At 36.0% G+C, this 23,593-nt stretch overlaps 1 protein-coding gene across 2 annotated transcripts in view; it reads left to right on the top strand.

Annotated features, from left to right (window-relative positions):
- The window catches only part of CPNE8 (copine 8), a 203,416-nt gene that overhangs the window by 137,279 nt on the left and 42,544 nt on the right, over positions 1-23,593 (top strand). For both annotated transcript variants that reach the window (XM_006168092.3, XM_027768098.1), the window contains exons 14-15: positions 14,426-14,472; positions 21,015-21,196. In XM_006168092.3, the coding sequence (XP_006168154.1) occupies positions 14,426-14,472; positions 21,015-21,196 (229 nt within the window). The remainder of the gene's footprint in view (positions 1-14,425; positions 14,473-21,014; positions 21,197-23,593) is intronic.

The following is a 23,593-nucleotide window of genomic DNA, read 5'->3' as shown; positions in this document are numbered from 1 at the left end:
TCTTTCTAAGCTGTATGCTAAAAAGCTTACTGTCTTTCTAATGGCAAACACTATACGCGTACATGAGAAAGAGAGAGAAGAGAGACAACCAGCACCTTCTCAGTTGACCAGATCTTGCCACATTCCATTTTCCTCCAATTCTCCATCCCTTGAGGATCCTGGGAATGCATGATACTCAGTGTATTTTTCAAAGCACTGTGACAGGGATCCAAACTTGGGAACAGTCTTCTTCTGGGCAGCACTTGACCATTGCCTTATAGGAACTGCCGAACAATTTATATTCCTGATATCTCCTTACCCTTACTGAACCATGTCCCTCCTTTTCATTTTTGCTCATTGTATAGGTAAACATTACAAGTCATTGTCTGATTTCATCTGTGAAATTTGTTTATTGGCTAGTTTCATGTTACTGTAAAAGCCACGTTAAACCAGCTATGTTGTCAGAAACATGACCTTCAAAATCTTTTTCCCTCTGCCTCCTCCCCCAGTCTCACATGAAGGATTGAGTACTTTCAACTGAAGGTAGAATCTAGAAAGACATCTTGACATTTTGTTCTTGAGAATGGCCAAAAGTTCAGTTCAGCTTCCCTAGTATTCTTATCTCCATCTTTAATACCCTCCTCTTCACCAGGCTTCTAGAGACTCTTCTTAACCCTTTGCCCTCTGATGGCATTAAAGGACAAATAAAATAACACTTTGGACTGTAATCAACAAAACAACCTAATGTAGTATATTGAAGGTATTGTCTCACAAAAAATAATTGAATAGAAAATTATAAAAATGGAACCACAGGTGGCCTGGTGGTTGACTCCCACATGGCTGACTACAGTTCAAATCTCAACCCTGGCAGCTTGCTTTCTCACTCTTCCCATCTTTCTCTCTCTCTCTCAAGTGAGTGCATGTGCAAATTTAAAAACATAAAATAATAAATAAATAAATAAAATTAAGTAATTCTTAAAAATAAGAAAATTATAAGAATGTCAAGTTGTTTTCTCATGAATCCAGGTAGAGATTATGCACAGCTGAGCATGAATCCATTTCAGTACTAAACAAAAAAATTTCATAGCCCTTTTAATATCTTTCCTTTCAAAGAAATTTCTTTTTAGGCTTGATTCTTGATACTGGACACTCTAGGCTTCTAGTACTGTAATCATTATTGATGTAGGTATTGACATGAAAGTATAACCTTGATTGTTTTTGAAGCCACATTGCCAGTTCGTTACTTTTCATTCATTGTCTCAGTTTCTAAGATGCGGTGTTTAGCTACCTTCCACAGGTTCAGAGAGTCAGGTACCCAGTAAGCAGATGAGACAATGGATTCTTTCGTAAATCGGCCAAGATCCAATTTTTATGCTAAATTCTTCAAAATAAAAGTTTAATTTTTTAGACTTTTTCTTGTAGCTGTTGAGCAATACTGTTTTTCCTGAAGTGTAAGAGGCATTCTATGACTTCAGATATTAAAAAGTTTTATTTTTAGATAGAAGAATACCATAAAGGTGCTTTATTACAGAGTAATAAAAACCGATTCTCTCTTCTGAATTGTTGACCTTGGATTATTTTTACTCATAGTCTATACATTTATCCCTGTAGATATTATATTTCTATTCACTTAATGAAAATAATTTTAGATATTAAAAGTCAGATAAAATGGTCTATTATATGAGTTTATTTAGAAATCCCTCATCCCTCATTGAATATTTTAATTATCATTAATAAGGAAAATGTCAAATTCATTTCAAATCACAGAATATTCTGAAGTATAAGATACTGCTGTAGTGGGACCAGCAGATGGCATAATGGTTAAATCAGTGGACTTCCACATAGTCAAGCATGGTTCAAGTCCCAGACCCAGCAGCTTAAAACTCATGCTGGTGGGTGTACATGTGTTCCCGAGATCCTGAGAGAATGGAAGAGAAGGGATTGCAGCATGACCATTCCCCCTGGGAGGGGTGATTTCTCTCTTTCTCTCTGTCTCTCCTGCAAGCACACACACCCTACAGCAAAAATCTTTCTCTGTAAAAAAAAATAATAATAATAAAAATAAAAACAGATACTGCTTTAGGTAGCATCATATTTTAATTATTATTATTTGTGAAATAGATTTATCTACTTCTACAGACTGTAGAATACATGTTTCCGTATTTTCTTTGTTTTTCTTTAATTTGCTAGAGGACAAGTGTGCTGGCATGGGTGGATTACCAAAGCACCTGCTGTGGAGGACAGTCACCCACAGTCTGTTCTCTTCCATTTCTCCCTCTTTTCAGGACCTTGGGAATGCACACACACATGCCCAATATGTTTTTCAAGCCTCTGGGTCCAGGGCTTGAACTGCACAGTCATCCATATGGAATCTAGCTGCCTATTAACTACCACACCACTGACTGGCCCGAAATTTATATATTTTTGGCAGCTTGCGCTGAAGTATCTGAGTGCAGAATCTTAAATTTCAGTTTGGTTTGTTTTTCTATCCTCTACGCCTGTCATGAAACTCCATTCCACCACAAAGATAACTAAGGAACAAATGTCTGTAAAGCTTTCCACATCTCCTTGTTTGGCAGATAAGGGGAAACGATCACTAATTCTGTTGCATACTGAGTCTCTACTAAAATACAAGAATTTCATATCATGTGAAACCCTAATCTCTGATTTTCTTAGAAAATTGAGTGTATTCAAAACTTGGAAATCTGCAAGCTCCTTTTCTTCCTCTGAAAAAAAGCCCAGACTCTCATCCAGTGGAACAGATGAGTTCTACAAGACCCAAGCACTAATGTCCAGTGGCTGCTGGCTTCTTTGGGTGTCATTTTAATTATCCATTCATATGACTTGTCTCTTTAGAGAAACATAATTTTAAAATAGTTTTATATTGGGACTAGCAGTTGGCGTAATGGCTATGTCATTACTCTGGACTCTCCATGTAGTCAACAGCAGTCTGAGTCCCAGACCCAGTGGCTTAAACTCACGCCGGGCGCGTGTGCGTGCACGCCCAGGATCCCAAGAGGAGAATGAAGAGAGGGAGTTGCGGCATAGCCATCCCCCCTGGGGGGTGATTTCTTGCTTTCTGTCTCTTTGTCTCTGTCTTTCTAACAAGTGCACACACCCTATAACAATAACCTCTCCAAAAAAAAAAAAGAATAGTTTTGTATAGCTGAACTCAAAGTAGCCTTTGAATAAATATGGAGTAATTAGATATTCATTCTAAGCATGACTTTCCATCTTTTTTCCTCTCAAATCTCTCAGCATAATTAAAACATTATGGGCAAATATAATGTTGTATATGGAGTGTGTCAGTGCGGTGAACTGAATGACAACCCCTGTATCTATCCCTCTCAGACTTTATTATCTTGTGTCCTTCCTCTCTCCATACCTCAGACGTAATCATCAAACAAAATGAATGCATCAGGCCTTCTGGGATAAGATGCATTGTGTTGCATCTGCTCTAAGTCTCGGTTAGTAGTTACTTAAATGAGAGGCAAACTCAAGATTAGAAGCATGAGCTGCTGCTTTTATTTGCATCTTATCAGAAAGATAGCACCGAGGGACCCTAAGTGGGCAAGTTCTGGGGGAAAATCTCAGCAAAGACTAATTCTTAGTTGAAATGTTGGCACGGTTACAAATAAGTGGCTACAGATTAATTGAGGCAGTGCCTAGTAGTGGCCAACAATTGGGGTTCTGGTGTTAATTGTAAGTTTGAATCTAGACCTGCCTCCTGCTAGCAGAACCTGTTTCCATTTCTATGAAACAGGAATAAAAACAGTAATACCTATCTCATGGAGTGGCCATAAGGGTTACATGGCATGTAGTTAATCCTTAATATGTGCTCACTATTTTCTTGAAAGTTTTCAGTGTGTTCAAAGTTCTAGTAAGTCTTTGCTCATTTGATTGCCATAATGTTGGTGATGATAACTGTTCTATTATCAGAGATCTGGAGAGAAAAAACTCCATTCAGATTTAGTCAGATCCTGAGAGAATGGAAGAGAAGGGATTGCAGCATGACCATTCCCCCTGGGAGGGGTGATTTCTCTCTTTCTCTCTGTCTCTCCTGCAAGCACACACACCCTACAGCAAAAATCTTTCTCTGTAAAAAAAAATAATAATAATAAAAATAAAAACAGATACTGCTTTAGGTAGCATCATATTTTAATTATTATTATTTGTGAAATAGATTTATCTACTTCTACAGACTGTAGAATACATGTTTCCGTATTTTCTTTGTTTTTCTTTAATTTGCTAGAGGACAAGTGTGCTGGCATGGGTGGATTACCAAAGCACCTGCTGTGGAGGACAGTCACCCACAGTCTGTTCTCTTCCATTTCTCCCTCTTTTCAGGACCTTGGGAATGCACACACACATGCCCAATATGTTTTTCAAGCCTCTGGGTCCAGGGCTTGAACTGCACAGTCATCCATATGGAATCTAGCTGCCTATTAACTACCACACCACTGACTGGCCCGAAATTTATATATTTTTGGCAGCTTGCGCTGAAGTATCTGAGTGCAGAATCTTAAATTTCAGTTTGGTTTGTTTTTCTATCCTCTACGCCTGTCATGAAACTCCATTCCACCACAAAGATAACTAAGGAACAAATGTCTGTAAAGCTTTCCACATCTCCTTGTTTGGCAGATAAGGGGAAACGATCACTAATTCTGTTGCATACTGAGTCTCTACTAAAATACAAGAATTTCATATCATGTGAAACCCTAATCTCTGATTTTCTTAGAAAATTGAGTGTATTCAAAACTTGGAAATCTGCAAGCTCCTTTTCTTCCTCTGAAAAAAAGCCCAGACTCTCATCCAGTGGAACAGATGAGTTCTACAAGACCCAAGCACTAATGTCCAGTGGCTGCTGGCTTCTTTGGGTGTCATTTTAATTATCCATTCATATGACTTGTCTCTTTAGAGAAACATAATTTTAAAATAGTTTTATATTGGGACTAGCAGTTGGCGTAATGGCTATGTCATTACTCTGGACTCTCCATGTAGTCAACAGCAGTCTGAGTCCCAGACCCAGTGGCTTAAACTCACGCCGGGCGCGTGTGCGTGCACGCCCAGGATCCCAAGAGGAGAATGAAGAGAGGGAGTTGCGGCATAGCCATCCCCCCTGGGGGGTGATTTCTTGCTTTCTGTCTCTTTGTCTCTGTCTTTCTAACAAGTGCACACACCCTATAACAATAACCTCTCCAAAAAAAAAAAAGAATAGTTTTGTATAGCTGAACTCAAAGTAGCCTTTGAATAAATATGGAGTAATTAGATATTCATTCTAAGCATGACTTTCCATCTTTTTTCCTCTCAAATCTCTCAGCATAATTAAAACATTATGGGCAAATATAATGTTGTATATGGAGTGTGTCAGTGCGGTGAACTGAATGACAACCCCTGTATCTATCCCTCTCAGACTTTATTATCTTGTGTCCTTCCTCTCTCCATACCTCAGACGTAATCATCAAACAAAATGAATGCATCAGGCCTTCTGGGATAAGATGCATTGTGTTGCATCTGCTCTAAGTCTCGGTTAGTAGTTACTTAAATGAGAGGCAAACTCAAGATTAGAAGCATGAGCTGCTGCTTTTATTTGCATCTTATCAGAAAGATAGCACCGAGGGACCCTAAGTGGGCAAGTTCTGGGGGAAAATCTCAGCAAAGACTAATTCTTAGTTGAAATGTTGGCACGGTTACAAATAAGTGGCTACAGATTAATTGAGGCAGTGCCTAGTAGTGGCCAACAATTGGGGTTCTGGTGTTAATTGTAAGTTTGAATCTAGACCTGCCTCCTGCTAGCAGAACCTGTTTCCATTTCTATGAAACAGGAATAAAAACAGTAATACCTATCTCATGGAGTGGCCATAAGGGTTACATGGCATGTAGTTAATCCTTAATATGTGCTCACTATTTTCTTGAAAGTTTTCAGTGTGTTCAAAGTTCTAGTAAGTCTTTGCTCATTTGATTGCCATAATGTTGGTGATGATAACTGTTCTATTATCAGAGATCTGGAGAGAAAAAACTCCATTCAGATTTAGTCAGCAAAAGTCACTTTCTTATAGTTCAGTTCTGTTTTAGGTAACTGCACATGTGTCTTTCATTCCAAACAATCCATTTACACCAAATCAGACTCCTGAATCTAAATCTAAAACCAGTCTGAAATTACAGATAAAAGGTTTACATTGCATTTAAATGAAGTAAAATGTCAGCTAACATAAAACAAAACAGCTACCTACCTATCATCAACTCATTTCAATGACTAAAATGGGCTTCTTGTTACTGTTTATTTTAAAGGCAGTATCCATAAGCCCCATTGTCATCAAGCCCCCTAAGGATTTTTTTCCTTTAAAAATACATGAAGTAATTGGAATAAGCTGTAAAGTGTTTGCCTTGGTATTATAAATTGGCACCATTACATCGGATATGTTGCCTTAGGGAGCCCCATCTTGCCAGAACATGCAATGCTATCAAGTTCTTTTCCTAATCCAATTTCTTACGTTGAAACTGAATATACAGGTCTAGGATTTTTTACAGTGCTTCTTGTGGCACCCAAGTGCTTTGCATTCATCAAATCAGTGGAGAAGTCAGCCCTGCAGTGTTGAAAGGGGATAAATCTAATAAAAATAAAGCCATTCTGCTTTCCCTAAATACATTCATATGAGCATTATCATATCTAAACTAAACTCTTCTAAACCAAGATTTAGACATGAAACTTTTATGAATATTGAGAAAATCTCATAAACATTGTTTGAGATAATGCTTGATTCTAGTTTCTGGACATTTACAATACATGCTTGGAATGTCTGGAGATACCTAGTTACACGCTTTTAAGATTGAGATTTCATTGTCAGCTTGTGTTACTGTGAAGATAATTTCTTCATTTTAAAATCAAAGGAAACTCTGCAAATATGTTTCATAATCACAGTGAGTGTTCATGGACAATCTATTTTGTTTTAGGAAGTTTCTTAGTTGCATGTATAGTAAGAGTGGACACTTATAACCAAGCCAAGTAAACACTAAAATGATTGGGTGATGTAAAGCAATGAATTTCTGAAAAACTGTTACTAATGTTGGAAAAGCAGCTCTAACTTTTTCCTACTAAATGGTAGGCTGCTAATTTCATTTTTCAAAAATTGTCCTTTTAAAAATTATTTTCATGAGAAAAATAGCAAAGAGAGAGGAAGAAAGAGGAAGCCCCAACAGGGTTTCATCATGCCATGACCTCTCCTCCCCACACCCCAACACACACACACATCTTCCAGCAACTGAGGACATTAGGTGTGTTCAGGACAACCTGGAATTCTAAACCCTGGTCCTTTACATGGTCTCCAGTACTACGGAGTGACACCCCATCACCTATGCCACTGCAGCTGAGCCATAATTTCCTTTTTAAACATCAAATGTATCATTGAATTATAGGAACTTCTGTAGGAACAGAAATTTTACCATGTATTTCTGTGAAGTTACTCTATGGTAACTTTGCAATCTCTAAAATAGTTGGACTCTGATGGGCAATGAAAAATTTGGGGGCTGGGAGAAAGAGAAACAGAGATAAACAATGAACAGTGGCTCGCCAAGGCTGTTGGCTAGTTGAGTGGGAGAGAATTGATCCCTGACATTGCTTAGACGCGCTGGTGTGTGGTGATACGACGTAGACTGCGCATTTAGATGCTATCGTCACTTGTAAGTCCCCTGTAGACAATAGACCCTGTCCTGCTTACACGGTTAGAGTTTCATTATCCCATCCTCGGTACACTGCTAGCCAACACTATGAGAAATATTAATGAACACTGAATTTATGTTAATGTAAAGAGAAAACTGTCTTTCATGACCCATCACAGGAAAAGGTTATGAACCAGGAGAAGAAGGCATAAATTGTTCAAAGAATTTTTTCTACAGCATATAGAGTATTTATAATGTGCGAGTACTTAAGAGTTCTATTTCTAATATTTAGAAAACTCCTTCGAAGTAGCTCTTAGCAATTTATCATACAAGAAAGTTGGAATTCAGAGAGTTTGTAGTTTTGCAAGGAGTCCTAGCTCCGAGTCGATTCTGGGACTCGAAACTCCAATTAGTGTGTTTGATCCGTAAGTTCACTGTCCTGCGAGTCATCAGTTCCTTTGCAACTCCTTAATTTTAAATGGGATCCTGTTGAATCATGTCTGTATTTTTGACTTGGGGTTGTTGTGTTCTTTGTTTATTTATATCACTGATGAGATTTTTTAACTACTGGTTAGAATAAACGGTTGGCAATTCTGGATACTTTTTTTTTTTTTTTTTTTTTTGAGGGTTTCGCTATAGGGTGCGTGCCATCAGGTTTTCGCTATAGGGTGCGTGCACTCGCCAAACAGAGAGACATGGAGACAGAAAGTGAGAAGTCACCCCCCGGGGGGGATGGTCATGCCACAATCCCTGCTCCTCCATTCTCCTCTCGGGATCCTGGGCACGCATGCACACGCGCCCAGCGTGAGTTTTAAGCCACCGGGTCCGGGACGCGAACCGCGGTTGACTACGTGGGAGTCCAGCGACATAGCCATTGCTTGTTTCCTGGATACTTTTTGATAAGGAATTCTTGAACTGTGGGAAGATGAACTAGCCTTCTTGTGAAATTTGACTTAGAGCACTCATACTTTGTTTAAAAGAAAAAAAAAACTGAACTCAATGTAAAGAAAGCAAAAATTTATTAATTTATGAAGACCAGATTCAGTAAAGAGCAGAGATATGTACATAAATAGGTGAGGGATCATATCACTTGTCTTGATTTCTTTTTCAGTATTTTAAAACTTATAATCTTTCACTGATCCTCACAAATCCAGAGTGCTTAGAAGAATAGAAAAGAAAAGGTGGCAAAGGTCAAAGCTTAAAATTACAGTGGGATCTTGTTGCAGGAAGCATCCAGATAACATCTTTTTACAGAGTTAAATTATTAGTGGTGCAGTATGGGTTGGACAGGTTGAGACCTTAGTAGCTGGTGATGTGGAAGGGTGCGATTCTGAGCAATAACCTGAAACTCTGGTAGACCCAGAAATGTATTAACACTGCACACTCAGGTAGTCAAAGACGCATGCTAAATTCAGGTCTTGAAAAACTAGCGTCAATAATGATAGTGATAATAATGAATCAACTACTTAATATTCAAAGACAGATGTTTCTCTTGTCCTCACAGTAACAAACCAAGGAAGGGTTTATTACAAGCAATTTATAACTCTTCTTACAGATGAGGTACAAAGAGATTAGGGACCAGCAGATGGTCTAATGGTTACTTTGCTGGACTCCCCCAGTCAACCATTGTGTGAGTCCTGGACCTAGCGACTTAGACATGCTGGGCACATGTGTGTGTGTGTGCCTGAGATCCTGAGAGGAGAATGGAGGAGAAGGGATTGGTCAGCACCCTTGCAGGGGGCATTTCTCACTTTATGTCTCTCTCTGTCTTCCTGGTGAGCACACGCACCCTGTAGCAAAAACTCTAAAAATAGAAGCAGTTAAATAGCATTTCCTAGATCACATATCCGGCAGGTAAAAGTATTTCTATTTTCATTTTATTTTTATATTTGAAACCTGTTCTTATTCTAGCAGATTTCACTTGTTGAGGGTAATTAATCATGTAAGTAGTTTATAGACATGGAAAGCAGAAATTTTGAAGATGCAATAAAGTTTGGAATCAACCAGCTGTCTGTGTTGTCATTCAAGTAGCTGAACTGCTTTTAAGATACAGAGAAAAGGTGAGAGGAAAAAAGTTCAAGATTTCATATATGGTGAGATAGCGTCAAGAAGAACTGATGTCCTGCTACTGGGCCCAGAATTGAAGTATAAATAAGGTAGAGTGCATGTTGATAATCAAGGCAGAAGCACAGATCAGCATAGCAAGGGTGAGAGGAATAGTAGGGCAGTGTGGACATTCGACTGATTAATGGGTTCTAGATTCCAGCAGCTTGTGGAGCTACATCTGTGTTTTTCAAAATTAATTTAAAGAGAGTGGGAGAAGTCCATTTTTAGTTACAATTCATAATGTTCAGTCTGTGCAACTAAACAGGAATTAAAGTAGGGAAGAACGGAAAGCAGTCCGTCTGCACACTCTTTTCACAGTTGTTAGATCTAGAGAATTAATTCATAATGACAGCTGTAGAAAAATATCTAAGATGGTATGTAGTTTTCATTGACATGCAAATATATACTTGTTTTCTGTGGATCTTGGCTGCACGGATACATTTTTCTCGTATTGACATCTGATTTCCCTGTCATTTGCAGCTTTTGGAAAGGTGGCAGAGTAAAATAGGGACATTTTCCAATTGTATATTTTAGCAATACGAAGACATATGCACTGGGAAGTCTGATGAGATGTTAGTACTAATGCATACATTTTGGCAGGCATGACTTTTTCATATTCTAGAATATAGTATTGCTATCTGGGTTTCTTGAAATCCTATTCTTTCTTGTCTCCTTCTAAAACATGAAGTGACAGTTAAAAGTAACACTTCCTAAGCAAATGTTTCGAGGATTTAGGTGTGATTATTTTATGAATATTCTATCAGGAGTCACCTGTGTGAACTCAGATTTCTTACTTTGACACATGATATTCTTCTCTAAAAGATGTCAAGCAATATTAAGAATGAAAAAGGGTAACAAGATTATTGACGAAGAGTTTGTTTGGTACACTTTAAGACACAAATAATTTATCAAAGTCTTAAGGAAATCTGTCTTGTAACCTAAAGTTATTATGTTATTGAAACTCTTTAAAACTGGAGAAATGGAAGAGAAGAGATTGCTGCATAACCATTCCCCATAGGGATTGCTCTCTTCTTCTCCCTCCCTTTCTTTTTCTGTCTCTCTGTCTCTCTGTTAAGCACACATGCCCTCTGGAAATGTAAAAAAACTTAATACTTTCAAATATATAGAGCATGACACTTAGTGTAGTAAATACATGTTACAACATGAGTGGAAACTTTGGAATCATGGGAGTGAATAAATTATAATCCACAGAAAATGTGTAGTTGAGTTTCAGCATTTCAAGTATGTTATTGATTAAATTCAGTGTCAAAATGCTATGCTATTTTGTCATTCTTAAGGAATTATTTATTTTATTTTATTTTTATTGTTAATAATTTTTTCAATTTGTAAGGGGCCATGTGTGCTCCCCATAGAGAGAAAGAGGGAGAGGGAGAGAGAGAGAGAGAGAGAGAAAGTAAAAAAGCAAGCTGCCAGGTCTAGGACTTGAACCACAGTTGGCCATATGGGAGTCCAGTCCCTTAACTAGCATACTACCTGCTGACCCCTATTTTGTCATTGTTTTAATAATAGAAAGCTAGAATTGTAAGCTTTATGAGATCAAAAATGGTGGTTTTGTTTGCTCCCATTTTTTTTCCATCATCACTTAGCACAGTGCTTGGCATTTGGAAGATGCTCAATAAAAAATTATTGAACTATAGTTTTTTAAATGGAAAAATCCCAGTGATAAGGTAGCAAACTAAATAACCATCACTACCATGAGATGCTTCACATACTTAGCCATAATATTTTTCTTTTAATCTGATTACTGCTGCCTATTTAAAGCAATAAAGGAGATTCTTACTGACATGCAGAATAAGTCAAAGAAGAATAATTCCTATCTTATAATCAATCAACTGCCAAACATGCATCAAGGATTCTGCTTTACATATTGAGTGTCCTTATTACACCATGATTACCAAATGGCTTTATTTATTATTTACTGCTAAATGCATCATTTTTTTATTCTTAGTCTCAGAATGTCCTGGGCTTCAATATACTCCTTAGTTAGCCTTTCCTTCCTTCCCCTGCCCCCCTCTTTTTTTTTTTTTTTTGTACACGATCTATTTCCTCTGTTTTGTAATTTAATTTAGTTGTTTAGAGTTTTAGCAAGTAAAATTCTAAACCTTTGCTTTCCTGTTTTATTCTTATATACAGTATAGTTCTTTAGTTAATAGCCTTCTTTGTAGCTTTGCTAGGCACAACTTTGGCTTTGAAAAAATCTGCAATTATTCCTTCTAAGAAATTGGTTGTGCTACACATCATGCAACACCCCGAAGAACAAGTTAGAAACAACCATAAAATGAATGCATTCATTCTCCCAGTTAATACAGTAAGGTCCTGAAAGCTCTTTGGGCTGATATCTTTATGAGAATTGATTCAAGACAAGGTGTATATCCCTACAACCTAAGGAAGAGTGAACCAAACACTGAAATTCTGAATTGCTCTCTATGATATGCTACAACATATATTCATTTAAGCTCAGAGTTATTTTTGAATAAAATAATGTAAAAAGGCATCTATGTAGATGATTGTGCGATTTACATATGTGATTATGTACTTGATGAAAGGACAAATTTGCCCAGGCATGAGATTATGTCCTGATACCTTTATCATTCAGGTCATCTGTAGAGTATCTTTTTAAAGTTTGCAACATAATAATCATACTCTTTATTTGTGTTCCTGTTATAGCCAGGTAATTTTCAGATATTTAACTAGGAAAATAAAGTATACAGAGGTTATGAACATGGCCTTTGTGGGTGAAATCAAATTCCATTGCTGTCATTTATTACTTGTGTGGAAAGTTATTAGGGTTTGTGAGCCTTGGTTTCCTCATCTGTAAAGGAAGATAATAGTTTCTTCTTTATAAAACTATTGTGAAGTTAATTTATATAGGCTATGTAACCACATAGATAGATGACAGACCATAAAATAAGAACTGAAAGAAAACTACATGAAATACTATATATATATATATATATATATAGTATTTCATGTAGTTTTCTTTCAGTTCTTATTTTATGGTCTTATAGTGTTTTTATATATTAATTATTTTCTTTGCATTCTCATTTGACAACTATTTGCCAAGCACCTGTCCAAAGTTTTGAAATTTGGCTAAGATCACCAACTGGTTGCTGAGACTGAAACAGTTTTTGCAGACTCAGAGGCTGTGACTTTCTAGTGACCAGCCTACCATGTAAACATTGCTACTGTGCAGTAAGGTCACTTTTTTCCCTAGCAGCAGAAGGACAAAGCAGTGTTCTGATGGTGACTGTTCTTTTCAGTCCCTCAAAGGGAATTATTATCTGAAAATGTTCTCCCAAATGTCTCATTCTTTTTCTAAAAGTTTGTACTCATTTTAGTTCATGCTAGTTAGTATTGTGCTTCAAATTAGCCTATATTCTTAGCCTATAAACCTGATTTCTACTCTGAGAAGAAAAATTACCATATAGCTATGAAGTGAATCTATATTTGTTTTTGTTCAACGTAAGCACAAAGGTTGATCATTCCTCAGGAAAAAGAAAAAAAGCTGTTGCAATTGATTAATACCCAAATTGTACTTAGATGTTTTTCAGGATGATTTTGTTTTTTTCAGGATGATTTAGAGAAAGAAGGAAATATCATTGTCCTCTTTCCTCAGATTACTACAAGGACCCTGTGCTGTAATAGCCAAAGTCAGTTTGTGTTGTTTAAAGTTCATTGTCATCGTCATCACTCACACAACAGTTCCAAACCTCAAAGTGTTGAATCAGTTGTTCAGGGTGTCAAAAGTAATTTATTGCTAAAAAAAGAGAAAAAAATACTTTAAGTATTCACATTTTCAAATGATTTACTTTTCAATTATTTTAGATTAGATGTGAATCCAGATTGTTGTCCTAATCCTATCATGGTTACTTATTTGTGTTTTGGTCTTCTTTAGTAAGTAAGAGGGAAAATTACATATAGTAAGAATCATAGGTATATCCAAAACAGTGACATTTTCATCTAAATCCCACATATTTAGTTTCCATTAGGGGAAAAAAATACAGTAAATAATTGTGGGTAATTATTGAGTACTATGTGCTGAAAATTTTGGATATATTAAACAACTTCTGTCACTTTCTATATCTCTGTCTATAGGTATAAATAGACACACATACACACACACACAATACTGTGTGCAATGAGAGACTGGTGCCTAAAATACTTCATTTGTGAAGAAAGCTGAGAAAAGTCTGTATTTGTGACATTGTTGAAAAGAATTAGTTTAAGGATGACATCATTAGAGATGATTTTAGGTATGCTACATTTTTAAGGACATAATAATTTCATGATGACTGCAGAATGATTTTGAAAACAGACTAATAATAGTTGGCATTTGGGACGGGCAAATAATTATTTGTACTTTGACTTCTTAATTATGAACTATTCACTTAGTTATTGCATCCCAAAATAAGAGCTACTATATTTTGAATCCCAGGGCTTTATTTTTTATTTTACTGTTTATGTGACTATAAAAATATTTTGTGAAGTTCTTAACCTTATGAAGTTATCTGATGCTATTCATTGTGTAACATTATAAACATGTATGCTTGTAATTAAATTTAAGAGTATTAGTGACATAAGAAATATAATACAAATGGAAAACAAACTCCTTTCACGAGTTTATGTAATTATTCATTATTCTTGTTTACTTATATTCTAGAACACAGATCAACTTTACAGTGGCTATTGATTTTACAGCATCAAATGGTGAGTACTGTGACCATCCCCTGATTAAAAATGATCAGAAGTTAAGTGAAAAAATAAATTCTTATTTTTGTGAAGGTTAGATATTGTATGCCGATATTTACATACTTCCAATTTTTTCATATAAAATTCACATTTTTTCTTTCTTTTTAATATTATTAAATAGTTCAGATATACAAAAGACCACAAGAAATATAACAGAGAGCAATAACAGTCTTTTTTAGATTTATTAAATGTTTAGATATTGTCATTTTAATTTTACATATCTTTAAAAAGAATGCAAATTTTAGATAAATTAAACCTATCATATACACATACTCCATTCTCCTACTCTTTGTTCTTTTCCGTAAATTACTCTAAGTCTGAAATGTGTCTAATTGTAATTTTCATTTTTATAGTACTTTTGTATGTACTAGTTTATTTGAATATAAGTCAACAGTAAATATACCTTACACAAATAACTGGTTCATTTTTAATGATTTATGTTTAAGAATTACTCATGTTAACACATTTATATCTAACTCATTCAGAGAAATTAACATATGATTTTTCCATGTATGATATTCATAATTTACATATTAAACATTTAAAGGGAAAAAATAATGGAATCTCTTAATTTTATTTTGAATCAACTCTGTTTCACACAGAATAGCCAGTTGGACCCAGTTATTATGTATGTATTAAGAGATTCAAGAACATGAACCTCATTATTTTTTCTTAAGTTTATTCATTTTATTTCTTTCATAAGAAAGACAGATAGAGAGAAAGGGTGAAAAGCACCCTCAATAGGGTCTTATGCCACAGTCTTTGCCCCAGCCTTCCTAGCCAGCTAAGATGATGGGTACATGTGCACACAGCATATACCGCTCTCCCACTCTGAACTCTGATCTTCCATATGGCTTCCAGCATCGCAGGACATTGCACTACTGCTGTGCTGCTATGGCAGGACCTGAACCTCATTATTTAACTTTTACCTGAAGTTGAACCTAGTTTATGTCTGTCTAGATTTTGTTTTCAAATTGGTTAGTGTATCTATGGTTCTCACATTATATTACCTTTACCTCACAAGCACTTCATATAAACTCATGTTTCCCAAAATAATAGTTTTTTAGAGAAAAAGGTACCTTATAGATTTTTTAGTCTAACCTTCCTCTTTTACAAATAGTAAAACTAAGGTATAAGTTATCTTTTTACCAATACACCTTGGGTTAGTTCTAGAGTTAGAATGGCAGATAAGGAGACAAAACTCTAATTCAGCTCAGTTTTCACTACTTGTTAAGTTTATTTCCCAATACTGTGTCTTTAATGACTTTTCCCCCAAATGTTTTATTCGGTAAAATATGAAACACAGAAATGATACTCTTTTTAAAGAATTATTTCATTGAAATTTATTTATTTATTTTTAATTTGATCAGAGAGGGACAGAGCAAGAGAGAGAGAGAGAAAGAGAGGGAAAGTGAGAAAGCAAGCCACCAGGTCTGGGACTCAAACCACGGTCAGCTATGTGGGAGTCCAGTGGCCTTAACCACCATGCCACCCGCCGACTCCAGAAATGGTACTTTAAAAGTCCAATTGATTTAAAATACTAGCATTTTTTTCACTAGTGAATATTAGTACAGCAGATGGAAAAAGCAAGAATCTATTCCAGACAAAGACACAAACTACGGAAATTGATTTAAAAAGAAACTGACACTCTAAATAGACCTATAAGGAGTGAAGAGATTGAATTAGCAATTAAAAAAAAAATCCACGTAGTTTATCTGAGCCTAGCACAATATAGCATTACTGATGAATTCTACCAAATATTTAAAAGATTAATACTAATTATTCACGAACTCTCAAAAAAATAGAAGATGAGACAATACTTCAGAATTTACTCTATGAAGTCAGTATTATCTAAATAACAAAACCGGACAAAAATATCTCAAGAAAGAAAACCTACATGTTATTATCTCATAGGCAACTTTAAAAAGTTCATGGAAAAATAAAATTAAAGTAGGAGTTTATTTTAGTGTAAAAAATTCTAAAATCCATGCATAGCTTTTCATAATAAACATTTTCTGCAAACTTTTAAAAGAGTCTCTCTAAGCTATAAAAATCCTCAATAAAATACTAATAAACTGAATCCAATAACACATGAAGAGAATTGTTCTCCCTGACAAAATAAGATTTATTCCAGCAATGCAAGGTTAGTTTAATATTCAAAGATCAAATAATAATATTCTTGTCCATAAAAAAAAAAATTTAAAAAACCCACAGGAATATCTCTATTTATGCAGAAAGGGACATGCCTTTTTTTTCATTTATTTTTATACATTTCTTCTATGAGAGAAGACAGGATGAGAAGACAGAGAAGAAAAATGGTTGTCTCCAACAGTGGCTTTTTTTTTTGAGAGGTTTTTGCTATAGGGTGTGTGTGCTTGCCAGACAGACAGAGAGAGACAGGAAGACAGAAAGCAAGAAATCACCCCCCCAGAGGGGATGGCCATGCCAGAATCCCTTCTCCTCCATTCTCCTCTTGGGATCTTGGGCACGCATGCACTTGCGCCCGGCGTGATTTTAAGCCACCGGGTCCGGGACCCGAACCACGGTTAAACTACGTGGGAGTCCAGTGACATAGCCATTACGCTAACTGCTGGTCCCTCCAACAGTGTCTTTATGTCATGATCTTATCCTTCATCTCAGCCAACCTGAATCGCATGACTGGTGTGTACAGGGAGACTTTGGGACATGAACCAGGACCTTCCATGTGGCCTCACCATTGAGGAATGTGGTTACCACTGCACCATTGTAGCTGACCCAACATACTTTCATGACAAAAAACACTCAACGTACTAAGATATAAGGGGACTTCCTAAGCTTATGAAGGCAACCTATGAAAATCCCAAAGCTAACATCATACTTAGTGGTAAAAAGCTGGATTTTTTTCTCCCTTCGAGATGAGAAACAATACAGGCAGGAATGTCTGCTTTTACCACTTCTATTCGATATTGTACTGAAGTTTGTAGCCAAGGTGATTGGGCAAGGAAAATGAGCTTTAAAAAATCCAGACTGGAAAGGGAGAGATGAAGCTAGCTGTATTTGCAGATGACATGATCTTGTGTATAGAAAACCCTATGGAATACACTAAAAATCCATTACAACTAAGTTTATCAAGGTTATAAGATAGAACATCAATATATAAAAATCAGCGCTTTTTCTGTACACTTCCAAGGAATATGAAAATGAAATTAAGATAATTCCATTTATTAGATCATCAGGAAAGTCACGACTTTTTTTATGGTTTTCTGTGTAACAGTGAGTCATGACATTCACAATGACACAATATAATACTATCAAAAGGAATAATATACTTAGGAATAAAACAAGATAAGTACAAAACTTACACTCTGAAAACTGTGAGAGGAAAATAATTAGAAAAACAAGCCATGTTGTTCATGTATTAGAAGACTCAACAATGTTAAGATAACAATATTCCCCAAAGTGATTAACAGATTTAATGCAATCTTGACCAAAATTCAAAAGGCCTTTTTTTGATGAAATAGAAAAACCCATATGGAAATTAATATGGAATTACAAGGGAACCTAAAGAGCCAAAGCAAACTTGAAAAAGAACAAAGAAATAGAAAGATTAGCCTTTCCCACTTTTAAACTTATTACAAACAACGATAATCAAGATATTGTGGTACTGGTATAAAGATGGATATATAAATCAGTGAAATGGAATCAAGGTTCTAGAAATAAACCCATGTGTCTAAGGTTACCCAATTTCAGAAGGATACCAATATGATTCAATTGGAAAAAGAAGAGACTTTGTAACAAGTTATGCTCCTATAGCTGGGGAGCCACATGCAAAAGACTATAGTTGGACCGCTACCTCACACCATACACAAAACCTATCTACTAATATTTTAGAAAAAAAGTTTCAAAGAAATACTTCTGGAAAAGTTTAAAAGGCAAGGAAGACTTTATTAAAGAATTTAATATATTAGGAGCCATGGCTGTTACAATATAGAGAGAAATTTAACTGTTCCTAAACAAAAATTTGGATGGTTTTTAAGTGCATCGATGAGATAGAAAGTTGGGAAGTTGGTCTTTTGATTAGGCTACTACGTATTAAAGATCGACTCTCAAAGACTGTGAGACAGGGTGCTATCTTTCCTGATGATTATATTTCAAAGGGATGGCACCCAATTATTTGTGAATGCTATTCCTTGGTTGTAGAATATTTACATCATTGAGAAACAGAAAGAATGTATAAGTGCATATTTTCTGAAGTAAATGCTCTAAGAAAAAGAAAAGTCAGGGCATATAATCAGGGAAAAAAACCTTTCTAAAATTAGTTGAGAAGAGCATTAAGGCCATCTTGATCAGAAGACACTGTTTTAGAAATTTCATCATGTGAAACTAGTTCATGAATGCTGGTAAGCCTTTGGACATATAATTGCATTTGTGCAATGAATTATTTTTAGGACAGAAATGTTCTATGTATAATAACATGTATTATAAACCAAAAGGAAATATCTCCTTTATGTTGTTTCCCTCTGGATCTCAAGTACTTATTATTATTTCTTTTTGTTATCAAAAGGAGCTATGTCCTGAGGCTTTCCTTCTTAAAGCGATATTTTGATGTAGAGTTGAGTTTTACATGCTATTACAAGTCCAATTTAACTTGCCATTTTCACTTAAGAAACTAAATGGACTTTCAGGCTGCCTTTGTGCTGGTAATTAGAACAACTCCATGTGAATCTCAATATGTCTGAGTATAGCACACATATTACATTCTTTCTCAATTTCATCTCTGTTAAAATGCAACATCCTACACTGTATAAACAGTTTGAAAAACCCAAACCTTGAAGATGACCCAGACAACAATAACAGTAGTAATTAAACTTAAAATTCTATGATGCTTTATTATTTTTAATTGGAAACATATAATCTCATTTGTCCTTTTAGTAAACTCTGGTAGGATTTATTTCACAGATACCATCTTGCAATGGCAAAAATTGACTCTGTGTCTCTGGCTCCTAGCTTAATGCCTAGTTAGAAAGCCTGAATAATTTTTCATAGTAAAATAGTTTAACCAGCTTGAATGTGAAAATTATTCTGCTTGAATTTTTTTAAATGATGAACTAGGATATTTTAGATAGTCTACTTATATTTGTGATACAACTTTAGGAAAAATTTATAATTATTAAAGCCTGTTAAACCTGTTGAATCCTCTCATCATAGATATAAGGAATGAAGCTAAAGTAACATGATTTTTAAAAAAATAAAGGCTAGTAGGTAGTACAGAGGTTAAAGCAGCTGGATCCCAATGGCCAACTGTTTGAGTCCCAGACACAGCAGCTTGAAAAGTATGCTGGTGTGTGGATGCCTCAGATCTGGAGAAGAGAGTAGAGTAGAGGTGATTATAATATTGCTACTTCCCCCCACCCCGAGGTGATTTCTTACTTTCCGTCTTTTTCTGTTTCTCTTCCTCTGTCTCTCTTTAGTGAGGACATGCACTCTATAGCAAAACTAAAATAAATAAATCAATAATATTATAATAAAATACAATTAACAAAATTACTTTTATATTTCTAGAACTGAAACTTAAAAATAGCCTGTGGCATTGGCAATAAAATAATTTCTGAAAAATTCTGCATATGTTTTGGCATGTCTTTAGTAAATGTCTGATAATACCTATTTATATTTCAATATTGCTATGATTTGTCTTCTAGAGTTTCATGATTTGGAAATTGATGTTGGGAGTCAGCGAGGCCTAGTAGGTGGTGATTATATCATGAAGGCACCACTCTCTTGAATAGACTAGTACTGTCTTTTGAAAGACCCAGGAAGTTTTAGATCTTGTGAGAAAAGGTTGTTCTGGTGAGAGCTGTTTGATGTAAAAGAGGAGCAAGCTGCTCGCTCGCTCTCGGCATATCTGCTGTGCCTGCCACCCTGTGTGTGTCCATTGGCCATGTTTCAGGACAGCCTGATGCCAGGCTTTTGCCTATTGGCTTTCCAACTTACAGATTTTGAGTCAAAATAAATCTCTGCTCTCTTAAATTTACTCAGTTTCAGGAATTTCTGTTGGCAACACAAAAATGGACTAAGTCAATCACCTATCCAAAAAGAAACTATTTGACATACTATGGAGATAGATTGGCAAACAATTTGGAATATTTCCTTCTGAAGTAGGTATTAAGAAGAATTTGTTTCAAAATATCTTTTGGGACCAGCAGTTAGAGTAATGGCTATGTCACTGAACTCCCATGTAGCCAACTGCAGTTCCAGTCCCGGACCCAGTGGCTTAAACTCAAGCCAGGCGCATGTGCATGCATGCCCAAGATCCCAAGAGGAGAATGAAGGAGAAGGGATTGCGGCGTGGCCATCCCCCCTGGGGGGGTGATTTCCCACTTTCTGTCTCTCTGTTTCTCTCTGTCTTTCTGGCAAGCGCACGTGCCCTACAGCAAAAACCTCTCCACCCCCAAAAAAATAAATAAAAATAAAAATATCTTTTGCCTCATCACTTATATTTGAAATACTTTTTCTGTCCTTAGGTAATCCTGCCCAGCCCACTTCTCTACACTACATGAATCCTTACCAATTGAACGCCTATGGTATGGCACTGAAAGCAGTGGGAGAAATTGTCCAAGATTATGACAGCGATAAAATGTTCCCAGCTCTTGGTTTTGGTGCAAAACTGCCTCCAGATGGAAGGATATCTCATGAATTTGCTTTGGTAGGAATATATCAAAAAGATTTGATATTTTGAAAAAAGTAATGTGTTGGATATTTTAATAGCAGTTTGGTGTTATTCTTTGGTCATTCATAAGTCAAGCTTTTGTAATTATAGCTCAGTTTTAGTAAATAATTGACTTAGGAGTGTGGCCTTAATGAGAAAAAGACAGCTCTTGGGTTGTTGGAAAAGTTTTAATGCATTTTTGCGTAGAAAAATACTTTACAACTTTTCTGATTACCTAATAAACAGATTGGCAACAAATCCACCTAAAATGCATTTGGTTTATTAATAGAGGGTCTATTCTGGTTATCTATTACCACTTTAAAAACCTCCTTGCATGTCAAATCTTCCTACAACTTAGGGACTTAAACATAACATCATTTCATTATGTTTACAATGTGTGGATAAGATATTTAAGCAAATTATAATGGGGAATAGTGTGTTCCCTGTTTGCAGCATCTGGGCCTCAGCTGGGATGACTGAAATGGGTAGAGATAGCTAGAATTGTTTGACAAGAGCCATATTTTGAAACTGAAGGCTGTTGAATTCTTCAGATCTTCTTCATGTTGTGCCTTCAGGACTAGTATGTCCCCTATCACGATTTCTTTGTTCATATTTATATTTAGAACCTGAACTGACGTGGCTGAAATAGCTGGGGCTGCCTGGATATCTCTCCATCTTTTTTACACATAGTCTGCCCATATGGGTATCCGAGCTATATCATAGAATGTTGGTTTCATGGTAGTAACATTTTCTACATGACAGCCACATTTTCCAGAGTGAATATTCTGAAAGTCTAGGGCAGAAACTGCAGGCCTCTTTATAGCATGGTCTTGGAAATTCCAGAATGTTATTTCTGCCACATTCTGTTGGTCAAGCAAGTTACCCAGGACAACTCAGGTTCAGGGTAGGAGAATTAACCTTCACTTCTAAGTAGGAAGAATATCAAAGAATGTGTGGCTATTTTTAATCTACCATTTTTAAGACATAAGAGAAGGAATAATTGTGTTAAACTGAACGAGGTTTACTAATTTTCCATCCATACAGTTTTTCTCGCCCTTGTGTATTTTTTCCTTTCTCTCCACCTCTTAATTCTCTCCTTTTTGCTTTTCCTACCTCCATATGCATTCCTGGTAACCAAGCCTACACAAATACATCCCACTAAGAAAGAGGTGTTTTTATGGATATTTTCAGCTTAATCTGTTCTTTGCATCCAATTGAAACACTTATAGGTGAGAGAGTACAATGGTTTGAATATGTCCCCTCCAAAATTGAGGTGTTGTCAATGTGATAGTTAAGAGGTGGAGGACTTTAAAAGGGACTGACCCATGAAAGCTTCTTCCTTAATTAAAGTTCCTACAAAATGGGATTCAGGTAGATACAAAAGAGGCTTCAGGAAGCACTCTGATCTCTAGCTCTCCTACCCTTTCACCTTGTGAGGACCCAGTGTCCTCCCCCTAGAGGAAAGAGCCCTCACCAGACCACTTAACTTGCTGGTGCCTTGATCTTAAACTTCTGTCTCAGAAATGTGAGAAATAAGTCTCTGTTGTTTATAAATGACACAGTCTTAGGTCTTCTGTTAAAGTATCACAAAACAGACCAAAACAGAGATCAAACCTCTAAGTCTGTGAGAAACTGTCTCCTTGGTAGATGATGAAAACAATGATTATATTGAAAATGATAAAATCTTTAAACTTTAGTGTTACCTAATAATTGTTTTACTTTTTAGTTTTGCTTTGTTTTTTTTGTTTGTTTGTTTTGTTTTGTTTGAGAAATTTTTGCTAGAGGGCACATGCGCTCACCAGAGAGACAGAAAGCCAGAAATCACCCCCTGAGGGCATGGCCTTGCTGCAATCCCTTCTATGATTTTGGGCACGCACATACACATGCCAGTTGTTTTAAGACACCGGGTCCAGGACTCAAACTGCAGTCTACTACATGAGAGTTCAGTGATGGAACCATCTGCTGCTCCTCTACCTTAAGTTTTTTTTTTTTTTTTTTTAAAGTATTTTTGTTTTCTTGGATAAATGGGATAGACCAGGGTTAAGGAAATTTTCAATAAGAAAGTATTTTATTTGATACTCAGTAACTACTGAGTATTGAGTTATATTCTTTGTACTAATTATCTTATATAATCTTTATACAATTCCTGTGTAGTAGACATGCCATGCTGATGTATTTCATCACTCGGACAATAGCCACTCACACAGACTACAGTGCGAAGAGAGCCCCAGGAATTGTATCGTTCAGCTCAGAAGTTTATCAGGATACTAAATGACAGGACTTGAACCTGAGACAGTCTTATTTTAGAATCCATGCTCTTAATCACTGATAAACCATATTGTATAAATCACCAATCACCTCTCAGATATCTGCTTTATTAACATGATATATATA

The sequence above is a fragment of the Tupaia chinensis genome, unplaced genomic scaffold (assembly GCF_000334495.1).
Source record: "Tupaia chinensis unplaced genomic scaffold, TupChi_1.0 Scaffold145519_1, whole genome shotgun sequence".
Lineage (NCBI taxonomy): Eukaryota > Metazoa > Chordata > Mammalia > Scandentia > Tupaiidae > Tupaia > Tupaia belangeri.
This window is presented reverse-complemented; position numbering and strand designations above follow the sequence as displayed.